Source organism: Delphinus delphis, chromosome 1 (assembly GCF_949987515.2).
Source record: "Delphinus delphis chromosome 1, mDelDel1.2, whole genome shotgun sequence".
Taxonomy (NCBI): Eukaryota; Metazoa; Chordata; class Mammalia; order Artiodactyla; family Delphinidae; genus Delphinus; species Delphinus delphis.
The window spans coordinates 182414992-182427653 of record NC_082683.1 but is presented as its reverse complement, the minus strand read 5'-3'; the positions used below and the strand labels follow the sequence as shown (position 1 = coordinate 182427653).

The window sequence follows — 12662 nt, the reverse complement described above, 5'->3', positions numbered from 1 at the left end:
CCCAGGGACACCGAGGAGAGCTCTGGACACGACGGCAGGAGCGGGAGGGGGAGCCGCCGGAGGAGGAGCGTGCCGAGTGCGGTCGGCCTGCGTGGCTCTGCCCTCAACCCACGCGAGGCTGAGTGGCTGGACTCCAGCAGGGAGCGGCGGCCCCGGTGGCTTGAGGAGCAAAGGGGTCAGTCACCGGCGTGGCTGGGTACCAAGGAGGAGCAGCCTGGCCGGAAGGACTCGTTCATGGAGGGGACCCCAACCCACACGGAAACTGCCACAGATCCTTGGCTGGCCTGCACAGTGCGAGCAGGAAGGGGCCCCGGAGCCCAGGGAGGGGACAACTGCTGGGACCCGGCAGGGCGGTGGCGTGGCGCTCGGGCTTGGGGAACGCCCGGCGGTCCCGGGGCTTCACAAGGCTCACGTGCGAATTCGAGATGCGGACAGAAAAGCAGCCACTGGATTTGTCCCAATGGGAGCCTGCAGTGGCCTCAGCAGCGACTTCAGGGTGGGAGTGGGGGAGGGGACGGAGAGGTTCTGTGAACAGAAAAACAGGGTCTGAGGTGGATGGGGAAGCTTTGTTTACCGAGATGGGAGACAGCAGACCAGCCTTATTCTTAGAGGACGACCTGACAGGGAGGGAGTCGGGTGGCGGAGGAGCGTGAGTGTGGCCCACAGACCAGCGCTGGGGCATTACCAGGAGCTTCTCAGAAGCGCAGACTCTCCACCCCAGCCCAGACCTACAAGCTCCCAGGAGATTCTTTTTTTTTTTGCGGTACGCGGGCCTCTCACTGCTGTGGCCTCTCCCGTTGCGGAGCACAGGCTCCGGACGCGCAGGCTCAGCGGCCATGGCTCACGGGCCCAGCCGCTCCGCGGCATGTGGGATCTTCCCGGACCGGGGCTCGAACCCGCGTCCCCTGCATCGGCAGGTGGACTCTCAACCACTGCGCCACCAGGGAAGCCAAAGGTGAACGTTTTTAATAGTGGGGGTGTGAGAGTGAGGGAAAAGAGTTAATCAAGAACGGAAGGTCTGCGGTGGGTCGTGAAGGCCACGTGGTTTCTGACGATGAGTGGGTCCAGGATAGGACCGTGATCCCTACAGCTAACGAGTGGAGGGCAGAGTGCCACATGGGCCTTTGACACTGACGCCGATACTACAGACCACGATGGCAGGTGCAGGAGTCTTCACACTTAGCTTCTCGTTACAAGCTCCACGCAAGCACTCAGCGGAGGACACCTGAAGATGCAACTGCTTTTCAATCCGTTCGGGTCTGTCTTGCTCACAGATAAGGTCTGATTTCTCTGGGGTTACAGTTGTAAACGAAAGAGAATCAAGAGGAATTGACTATTCAAATTGGTAAAGGGAGCGACAAATCGACAATTGAAGCATCTTCAGAGCACAAATAAGTAATCACGGCTCTATAAAAATTTCCAAGAGGAGGAATCTACAATCTATATAGTCTTATGCAAGTCAGCCAAGCAAACCTAAAAATCATCTCGTTGGAAATGAGAAACTTACTTCATTCCTGGATGTAAAAAATACTTACTGAGCGCTTGCAGCGTATAGTTAGTTCCCTACTTGGAGGGCTCTGAATTTTCTAATAATCTAATATAAACTAGATTAATCATTAAATGTAAAAACACTTACTGAGCGCTTGCAGCGTAAAAAACACTTACTGAGCGCTTGCAGCGTAAAAAACACTTACTGAGCGCTTGCAGCGTATAGTTAGTTCCCTACTTGGAGGGCTCTGAATTTTCTAATAATCTAATATGAACTAGATTAATCATTAAATGTAACTACAGATATTGTGGAATAAATAAAATCTATTTCCTTCATTTTAACAGTATATATATATTTTTAAGTCTAAAAGGAATGGGAAATTTCAAGTAAGATCACACAACTTTCGTTTTCACTTTGATTTCAAACAAAAAGAGTAATGGAACCTGTCTTAGTCCGTTCAGGCTGCTACAACAAAAATACCACAGACTGGGTGGTCTGTAAGCAACAGAAATGTATTTCTCAGAGTTCTGGAGGCTGGGAAGTCCGAGATCAAGGCGCCAGCAGACTGTGTCTGGTGAGCCCGCGTTGTCACACGGCAGAAGCGGCGAGGGAGCTCTCTGGGGTCTCTTGATAAAGACAGTGGCACAGGTCCCAGGGTCAGGCCCTCACGACCTAGCCACCTCCTGACACCACCACATTGGGGCTTATGACTTCAACACATGAACTGGGGGGCAGGGGGACACAAACATTCAGTGTGCAGCAGAGTGAGGATGTGTGATGTTTTCTGGTTCTGAGACTTTTTTTTTTTACCCGAGGGAGCATATCCCTACCTTATTTATCCAGTACATGACGGCATCCTCAATGTCATAGGGCAGATCTGTGGCTTGGAAGAAGGCCGAGTACTGCTGAGCACACGCGGCCACCTTCTCCACACTGACCATCTCCACGGTGTAAGCCATCATGAGGGTGTCCATCATGGCCAGGTGAGCGCTCTGGAAACAGAAACCGAGAACAACCGTCAGAAACTGCTGCTTCTATATGTTTACACATTAATAATATTTCCTTACGAACAGGAGCAGAACTCAAGGCTATGGAAGACGAGCCTTGGTGAGAAAGCACAAATGGTCCAGGCCAGAGGTGAGCTGACGGAACCCAAGTCATCTATCACTCAGATACTTCCTGAGGACCTATGCTCAAGACACTCGTTATCTCCTGCTCAGAGCACGCTCCTTTTGCTCTTGTCCTGCCTTCGAAAATGTCGCGGTCATCGGCTCGGCAACGCAACTTCAAACTTCAGAGCAGTCTCTGAGTAAGTGCTCTCCTCACTCCTCTCCTCCACGTGGTAGAAATGTACACATGCTACTTGTAAGCTGTCTCTCAAGGCTACCCTCCTGGTCTGGTGGCTCCGCTCCCATTCGGACACCACCATGTCTCTCCCCTGAACAAGGCAAAAATCCTGAGTTTCCTGTGGCTCCAACTTCTTCCTCACGCTCTGCACACAGCACAGGACTTCTAGTCTTTCCTTTGTGGCTGCTTTTTGGGAGGGGTGGTTTCAAACAGAAACGTTATATGGGGGGAGGGGGTGTTTCTTAACATTTCCCAACATTACAAAGTATCTAAAGTCGAAAGTACCCTCTCCCCCTCCTGTTTCCCAAGAGCATCTACGGTTTGGTACGTATTCTTACCAAAGATGTAATTTTGGTAAGAATTTACACTGCTTCCTATTCTTTGGCGTCACAAACAACGCTACAACCTTGTGTGTCTCCAGGGACGATTCTCCACCGTGGGGCTACCGGGCCCGAGAGCAACCGCATGCTAAGTTTTGAGGAATAATCACTTATCTGCCCTCTAGAAAGGTTGCAGCAACTTTCACATCCCCCAAGAATGTTAGCAAGGGTGCTTGTTTCCCCACGCTGTTTGCCAACATTAGACATCATTCCCTTTTTATCATCTGTATCGGTCTGAAGGTTAAAAACCCCACTCTTGTTCAGGCTTTGCATTGCTCTGACTGAGGACGGGCATCTTTTGTATGTTGGGCAATTATTTGTATTTTTTCCTTGGAAAACTGCTTGCTCATGTCTTTGGCCTACTTTTCTCTTAGGTATACTCACCTTTCTTTATTTCTTGATTTGTAAGGGCTCATTATTTATTAGGTACATTAGCCCTGGACCACTCAGGTAGCAAATACTTTTTCCTAGCCTGTCTTTGGACTTTCAACTTTATTCGGAATGTATTATGCTGTAGAGAAGTTCTAAGTATTTACTCGGTAAAACCTGTCAATCTTAACGTTCTCCTTCACGACTTTGGAATTTCTCCCAAGTTTACAAGAGGCTCCCCCCGCACACCCCCAAGAATATAGAAATAGTAGCCTCTACCTTTTCTGTTATTGATACTTTAAATCCACGTGGAATTTATTTTTGAAGATGTTATCAACTAGGGACTAGTTATTTTTCCACATCAGAGACGTCATCATATCAGAGACGTCATCATATCATGCTCCCCTGAAGTCTACCTCGTCTTCTATATAATAAAGTCTAAGGCCCCTCCCCATCCATCCAGTTTTACAACCCACATTTCCTTCCCCCAATCTACATTCCATTTAGAACAGCCTCAGAAGAGTGTCTGCTGCTCCCCAAACCTGTCGCCAGGCTTCAAGCTCCCATGCCCTCACCTGCTGTCGCCACCTCACACTGCAGACTAAGTCCTGTTGTTGGTCTGACTGTCACCCTCTTTCCGACCCCCTTTCCAATCAAGATGGATCATTCTTCCCACAGAGTGAGTATACTATTTATACTTGCATGAAATCCTTTTCTTCTTTGAGTTTTATTGCGATGTAACTGAAATGCCACGCTGTGTGAGTTGAAGGCTGGACGTACAGATATTGTGAAACGATGAGCACAAAACGTTTAGTGACACGTGCACTGAATTCCGACTTCATTATCCGAAGCAGGGCACGGGAAACAGTATCTGTAAGAAGCTCCCCGGATGAGGCTAACGAGAAGCTGGCTGAGGACCACAGACTGTCTTGCTGCAGGACAGGCACCATCTCCCTGGTGAGACAGCGAGACCCCAAGGGCAAGGGCACTGTCTGAGCATCTTCGCACTCCTACACCTCGCACGGTGACTGACAGCGAGCACGGGCTGAAGGAAGGAAAGGAGCTGGCCTGCTGCTCATAAAGGGCGAAGAGCTAGCTCGACTCTGGAGGCTGAGGAAGTGGGTTCTGACTTGGAGGTGGTGGACCAGCGTACTGAAAGCTTAGCGGTGTTTACAGGAAGGCAGGTGCTCTGTCCGAAGCGGTGCTGTGCTGAGGGCTTTATTAACATATGAGCTCTTCCAGTTCCAATCTTTGCGGAAGTGAGGCTGGAGATAATATACATTTGTTATAACCCTTAAAGCTCTGAAGGGAGCATCGTTTATGTTTTTAATGTGAGGAAGCTGAAGCTCCAGAAATTAAATAGTTCGTCCAAACCCATGTGCTCCTCCTACTGCGTCGTGCGGTTGGCAGAAGCTAAGTCACGTACCAATAGTTAGGCAAGAAATATGTTCTGGAAATGGTAAACAGACATCATATGCAAGAAAGAAAAATCAGCATCATTATTTGAACCTCAAGTCATATTTTCACATTCTCCCTCTTTTTCAGGCGGCTACTGTCCAGAGAGAGACCCCAATTCCTTTTCAGACTCAGAGTGGACACGGGATCAACCGCAGCGCGCCCTTCCACTCAGGTGATTTCTGCGTCCTCTCTCTATTCACTCGAGCCCCAGGGAGCGGGGTCCCGTCTTTCTCATCTTTGTTCCCAGCACAAGGTTTTGAGGGCAAAGTCTCAGTAATCAGTATTTACAGCATTACAAAGCATAACTCTTTTGAACAAAAATGTGGGAAAACATCTCAGGAGCTGTAAAACCATTCACCTCCTCTTCACTAAGACTCTTTCTCTTGGCAATTTATTCTACAGATACAATTTAAGGGAGAAAACGGAGCTGTAGGAATGAAACTGACCGTTACAGAATTGTATATAACAAGAAAGGAAGCAATGTTACCACCACAATGAGCAATTTATGCCATCCTAAGCTATTTAACAATAGGGGAAAATGCGCACAGTACAATGTTGAGTAGAAGAAACAATGCCATACTATAGCAATGCTCAAAATAAATATATACATATAAATGGGCAGACGTAAGCATATGTACATATACACCTTGAATATACATATAATATATATATATAAAAAACAGGAAGGAAAAGGAATGAATAAAAATAACGCTTAGAAATGACCTTGTTATAATACGCAAAAAATACATTAAAAATCTATAGTTTACTTCAAAACTTAGGATAGTAAACGCTAAGTATAATTAGTAATACATTTTCAGAACAAAGCTCATCTCACTGATTACTTCACTTCCTAAATTTAAAAACAGACTTAAAAAAATTCCACTACAGTGTTTACAGATATTTCCATAAGACGTTCACCCACTTTTAAACTAAGAACCTTCAAATTTTATTATGATTTTTTTTTACCCCTTAACTTTATGAGGTAGAAGTAAATTTAGGAATTATATATAACAGAAACTATATACATAATGAATCTAGAAAGCATCGACAGTGAAAGATAAGCTGTAGGCTACAATCAATCCATTTGGGACGATTTATGTCTCTAAATAAAATACATGCATTTAATTGTTTACCCAAAGCATTGAGGTCAGAATAACAATAACGGCAGCTAGCACTGAGTGTTATGCTCCAGGCAATGTTTCCCGCATTTGTGTCAACTCACTTGATAACACAGCGCTGTGAGATGCACTCTTATTAAACCTGTTTTACAGATGAGAGAACGGAGCCACCTGTCCGAGGTTACAGAGCCAGGAGGTGCGGAGCTCGCATGGCCCAGCAGCAGCCTGCAGACCCCTGGGCTGGGCGCCGCGGTGGCAGTGCAGAGCCCGCCACCCAGGAGCAGCAGCAGAAAGGCTAGTGAGGAAGGAAAGCAGGAAGGTTCCCTGCATTTTAGTGAAAAAGGCAAGGACAAGGAGGCCCGGGAACTCACTGAGGCCTCTACTAGCTTCTAGATCTGGGTTACAGGTTACATTTTTGTTATCTCTGACCAGTGGAGTCTAGACAAAAATGATTTACATTTAGGTATCAGAAATGAAGGTTAAGGCTATTAAATAAAGAAGAGCATCGAAGTGTTGTAGGTAAGAAGGCTGTTAATGAGCCTCACAGATTAATAACATCCAAGTTCTACTATTTCATGGCTTTTTTATTCTTTTATCAGACGCAGGACTAAGAAAATATTTCCGAAACTGAACTCAGGCCTGTGGCGCAGTGGCCAGTGCACCAATCGTGTCCAAGCCCTCTTAGAGGGACACGGGAGGGAACAGACTTAACAGATGGACACGAACAGGAAGAATTGGAATTATTCTGCTAAAATGGCACACAACAGCATATACATATCACGCTATAGTTTGTCAAAGTTAATTCCGATTCAGAAAATAATATTTTACACATCATTTATTTATATAAACAAGTTCACCAAAATTTTCATTTATCCTTCATTTACATGGAGATACAAGGAAAACAGCACTTAAAGCCCTACTGAGATACCACTTCCCACCAGGAAGGCTATAATTAAAAAAGTCAGATAATAACAACCACTGGCAAGGATGTGGAGAAATGGGAGCCCTTGTGCCCCGCTGGCGGGAATGTTAAATAGTGCAGCCACCGTGCAAGAGTCTGGCAGTTTCTCAGCGTCTGCCCCAGCAGCTCTGCTTTTAGGTTCATTATACCCAAGAGAAACGAAAACGTGTCCACACAAAATCTGTACACAAATATTCAGAGTAGCATTATTTGTAAGAGCCAGAAAGGTGGAAACAAGCCAAACGTCCATCAACTGATGACTGGATAAGCAAAAACGATACCGCCATGATATTCTGAATGGAATATAATTCGGCAATAAAACGGAACAAAGCCTGACATAGGCCACAACATGTGTGAACCCGGTAAACAATGTTGTTTTCTAAAATGGATTGTGGCAATGCTTACACAACTCTGAATATACCAAAACCATTGCACTGTACGCTTAGAATGCATGAACTGTATGGTGTGCCGATTACACCTCAAGTCGTTACCCCCCCGAAAGATGAGATTGATTTATGATGCTCTGCTGACCCTTTTCCAGTGCAAATACCTCAAAAATGACCGTTTAGGTCTAAGTTAGGCAGTTAGCTATATCCGTGTGTTTGCAAAGTATCTTCAGAAGGACTTCAAGGTGAAGGGACACATTTTTCTGGACAGTGAAGTATTTTAGATATTATTAAAAAATAAATTAACATTTGCTTACTACCATAAGTTTGTTTCCTACATAACGTTAAGCAGGAAACATCTATACATGAATTGATGACAAAAAGAAAAATAAATAAATACGCTGAGTGAATTCTATTTTCCTCCCACAGATATTTATGTTCACTTTCTTTTTTTTTTTTATGTTCACTTTCTTAAGGCTGCAACTAATCTGGATAAAAGGTATAGTTTACTTTAGAAGATTATTATTTACGATCTTTCTTAGATACCGTTCATTATTTTAGTAGCTAGGATCTTAGCGATAGATTTCTATAGTTGGTATGAGAATAGAAATTTTCCAGAAAAACAATTTATTTCCAATCATAATGTTGGTCCCCTTATATGATAAGAAAATCTTAGCGTATCAAAAATTCAGGCTATCAAAAGTAGGCTGGACTCACAAGTGTAGGTAGTGTGCTACAGGAGGGGCAAGGTTTTTGCTAACATCACAAGGGTCTTTGGCCCAATGAGTGGAGTTTGATAGTAATACTTGCTACAAATGTAAAAAAAAAAGAAAAACAAAAAAGTAGGCTGGGCCGAGGAGCAAAAAGCACTGGCCTTAAAGACAAAGGCAGGACTTCCCTGGCGGTCCAGTGGTTAAGACTCCACGCTTCCACTGCAGGGAGCATGGCTTCGATCCCTGATCGGGGAACTGAGATCCCATGTGCCATGAGAGGCGGCCAAAAAAAAAAAAAAACAAAAAACAGAGGCGGACTCTCACTGAGACAGCAAAGAGTTTAGTTGTAACCTACAGGAGGATCCAGGCATGGCTGTTCCGGTCATAAGGATGCTGTATTCAACCTGTAGTAAACACACTCAGTACCAAAGCGGGCCAGCGTCGTTCCGCTACACCAGACGGAACGGTGGAACTGGGCGCCTTGGCAAGGGAGGTGATGTCCGTGAGGTTCAAACTCTTAACATGAATGACATTTGCTTGTGACCACACAAAAGTGATACATCGATTTTATTTGGACGCATCTGGTTAGACATGTGAATGGGGTAAAGAGAGAAAGGTAAAAAGTACGATTACCAGCATGGGACTGTTAGCACAGTGATGCTTACTTAGCTGCCATTTAACTCTGCCTAAATTGAAAACATACCGTAGGACGCACAATAAAGCAGTCGAGAGTTCTCTTTAATCTGTGTCCATAAGGGCGGCACGAGCATCTGGCTTACATTCTGTCATTTGCACTTGGTGAATCTGATAATCACACACCCAATGGAGAACTGTTTCCGAGATAATGTTGAACCAAACTGATATCAAGCTTTATTACAAAAGGAACACATGCAAGAAACAGTGCTGCCCAAACGTCTATCAAAATGCAAGTCCCAGGCCAATGAAAGAAATGCTGTCTCCTGAGCAGCTCCATCACTTCCTCTGGACTATATTTAACCTCAGCTGGCAAGTTAAGGATGTTTGCCTGAGGCTGCACCAGGCGGACGCAGACAGGGACTGCACATTAGTGGCAAATAAATACGGTAAACACAGGAAATGGTTTACAGCAGTGGTTCTGAATCTGGCTCATCATCAAAAATCACAAATTTCCCGGCCCCAAACGTCAGAGGGGCCCCAGAATAGCATCCTGACAGGAGTTCTGCCCCCAAAGGCCCTCACCACGACAGACTGACAGTGACGTCACTCCACAACCCAGCGCCGTCACGGGCGTCCCGGGGCCCACCGCCCTCCAGGGTCTCCTCTTTACTGCTTCTCTACGTGAGCCTATGGTCCAGGAGCGCAGGTGACGAGCAAGCAGAGTGCCTGCGTGCAGCCTTGACTCTACACCCCCTACGTAACCCTGGGCAAAGCCCTCAATTTCTTTATGCTTCACTACCCTCAACTGCAAAGTGGGCTGACGACAACACGGTTTACGTCAAGAACAGGGCTGGGGTAGGCACCTCTGTGACCAGGAGGTAACCTGGAGAGCCCGGCTTCCACCGGGCTGGAAGCTGCCCCAGTACGCAGGGGAAACTGCACAGAAGCGAGTGTGGACGTGCTGCGTGCTTTCTAATTAGAGGCTGGCTGGTGGACGATGACATGATGACACAGATGGACGTGGATCTCAGCCAGCAGAGGTGGACCCGGGAAGCAGTGCAGCTGTCCCCAGCCAAGACTGCACTCGCGGGGCTGCCCTCGGGAAAGGGCCCTGGGCAGATGCCCCTCTGAAGAATGAAAAGGAGAGAAGGCTGTGGTGGCAGTTTTGGACTGGAGGCTGCCCTAAGAGCTCATGATCCTACGTGTACGTCTCTCCTAGCCTAGAAGCAGGAACACAATAAACATACCTGTGCCCATCTCCACATTAAAATAAACCCAAGGCTCTTTAGAGAATGGCTGATTCCAAGTCAGAGACAGGAAAAGCACAAAGTGAGCCTGGAATAGCTAGTTGGGTCAGAAAGAAAAAAGTATTCAAAGACTGCTGGGGAGCTGTTAAAAGGATACAGGCGTCAGCCTAGCGGGGCGTCCCATTAGCCAAATATGGGCCCACATGAATACAAAAAAGATTAACAACAAGAACGAATCATAACACAAGTAATCAAAACCAAAATGAATCCATGAGTCCACAGTGATGATCACTAAAGGGGAAAGGAGGATGAGAAAGCTCTTCTTCACAGAACAATGCCAGGTACGAAATATAAAAGGAATGAGAGAATTTTTAAATCACCATATTGCAACCACCACTGCAGTAATTCATTCAGGCACAGATCACCCAGAGATGCTAAAACCGCTAGGTGGTGTATCACTGGGAAACACAATATGCAACAAATGTCAAAGTATCACTCCACATAATGCCCCCGGTTACAAAGGGAAAAGTGGTCAAACTTAGAATCACCAGTAATGGGACATGATAAGATTTAATCAAGAGTATAACACATCACCTATTCATGTCATAGCGTTCATGTCAAAAGATTTTACTTGGGCTTCCCTGGTGGCGCAGTGGTTGAGAGTCCGCCTGCCCATGCAGGGGACGCCGGTTCGTGTCCCGGTCCGGGAAGATCCCACATGCCGCGGAGCGGCTGGGCCCGTGAGCCATGGCCGCTGAGCCTGCGCATCCGGAGCCTGTGCTCCGCAACGGGAGGGGCCACAACAGTGAGAGGTCCGCGTAACGCCAAAAAAAGAAAAAGATTTTACTCTGAATCTTGTATTGATATTCTTATCCCACAAAATTACGTTTACAGAGCAAGCTTTAAATGCTGTCTAGCTAAAACAGGAGCTGCTGATATATGCACAGAATAAGCTGTTTCTGTTTACCTTTTTAATTCCTAGGTAACTGTTGGTGGCTTTCTCCCCAAACCATACCACACAAGGAATGCATTCCACATGTGTATCTGTCCATTAAACAAGTCATCAGATGGGTACAGGAGAATGTACGGCCTTAATGAAGTTCTAATCAAGCGATACTTGCCAGTCCGGTTGCTACAATTAGATACAGAAACTGAGGAGTTTTCAATAAGCCAAAAAGAAAATATATATAAAATCAAGAAAAAGGCTTAAAGAATAAAAGGCCTTCAACTGAGGTTACACATAAGCCCCCTAAACGATTCGTCAGTACACAGAGCAGAGGTCGGAAAACTGTCCTGGCATCAGTGCCATCCAGGTGAGGCAGGCTTCTCTGCAGCACCCCTTCCAGAAACAGCGCCACTCCTGAGAAATTTTAGGATCTAAAGTGAAGATAAATTTTATTTCTTTTAGTTACTATTTTGCTTTACCACACATTAAGTAACCATTTTTATAACAAGACATATGTAAATATATTATTTTGAATTAATTAACATACTAATATTCAGTTTACAAAAGACCTAGGAAGAGAAATAGGGCAGCAGAAAGCGATCACAATTGCTAAAATTTACTGACCTCTTATCGCAGGTCAAGTACTACATTAGACGCTTCCCCGGCCTACTCTAATTCATCCTCACAACTGTGGAAGGTAGACAACAGTGTCGTTCCTTACATGGACAAGAAATTGGACCGCAGAGAGCTTCAGAACCAGTCCAAAGGCAGACAGCTATTTGCTGCCACCCGAGCCTGTCCTGCTCTAGCGACAAAGGGCTCCAGCACCACCACTCTGCCTCATCAGCAGAGACGCGTTTGCCAAAGGGCACAAACCATTTCTGCTCCAAACTGCAGCATTTCCTTTCAATCTTAAACGTCCATCCTTCATACACTTTTTTTAAATCAAGCTTTTTATTTTGAAATAATTACAGGTTCACGTGCAATTGTCAGAAGTAACACAGAGACGCCACGTACCCTTTACTTGGTTTCCCCCAACGGTAACATCCTGTAAAAAGCACAGCATAACGTCACACCCAGGAGACTGCATTGACACAACTAAACCGCAGAAGCTGTCCATCCCAAGGGTCCCTCCTGTCGGCCTCTTACAGCCACATCTACCTCCCTCCTGCCCCTCCCTCTCCTTAGACCCTGGCAACACTGATCTGTTCTCTGCTTTTACAATTTTGTCCTTTCAGGAATGTTACGTGGATGCCATCATACACTATGAAGCTTTGGGGATGGGCATTCTTTACTCAGCGTATTCTGTGGAGATTCATACAAGCTGCTGTATTTATCCATCGGTTGTTCCTTTTTATTGCTGAGCCCCAATAAAGCTCTTGAGACACTGATTGCTTGAGATTATGACTGTTAACACTTCTATAAATGTACACACGTCAGCTTGAGCTCCACGCTGAACATCCGACAGAAACTATCTCACGTACACTTTTAGGGGCCTGCTAAATAGATTACGCTGAAGTACTAAATTAGTCAACATCACAGGTGGCTGAACTTTCCCAGTTTAACTGGCCTTTCTTATGAACATTTGAAGCTCTAACTAAAGTTTGCACTC

General features: G+C 45.7%; 1 protein-coding gene and 1 non-coding gene across 2 annotated transcripts in view; one reads left to right on the top strand and one right to left on the bottom strand.

Annotated features, from left to right (window-relative positions):
• CAMSAP2 (calmodulin regulated spectrin associated protein family member 2) overlaps window positions 1-12662 on the bottom strand; it is a 97832-nt gene that overhangs the window by 39356 nt on the left and 45814 nt on the right. The window contains exon 3 of the mRNA XM_059998806.2: window positions 2320-2481. Coding sequence (XP_059854789.1) covers window positions 2320-2481 — 162 coding nt within the window. The remainder of the gene's footprint in view (window positions 1-2319; window positions 2482-12662) is intronic.
• LOC132416334 (small nucleolar RNA SNORA62/SNORA6 family) lies at window positions 8181-8325 on the top strand. Its single transcript, XR_009517565.1, has one exon. It is a non-coding gene; the product is annotated as a small nucleolar RNA SNORA62/SNORA6 family (small nucleolar RNA).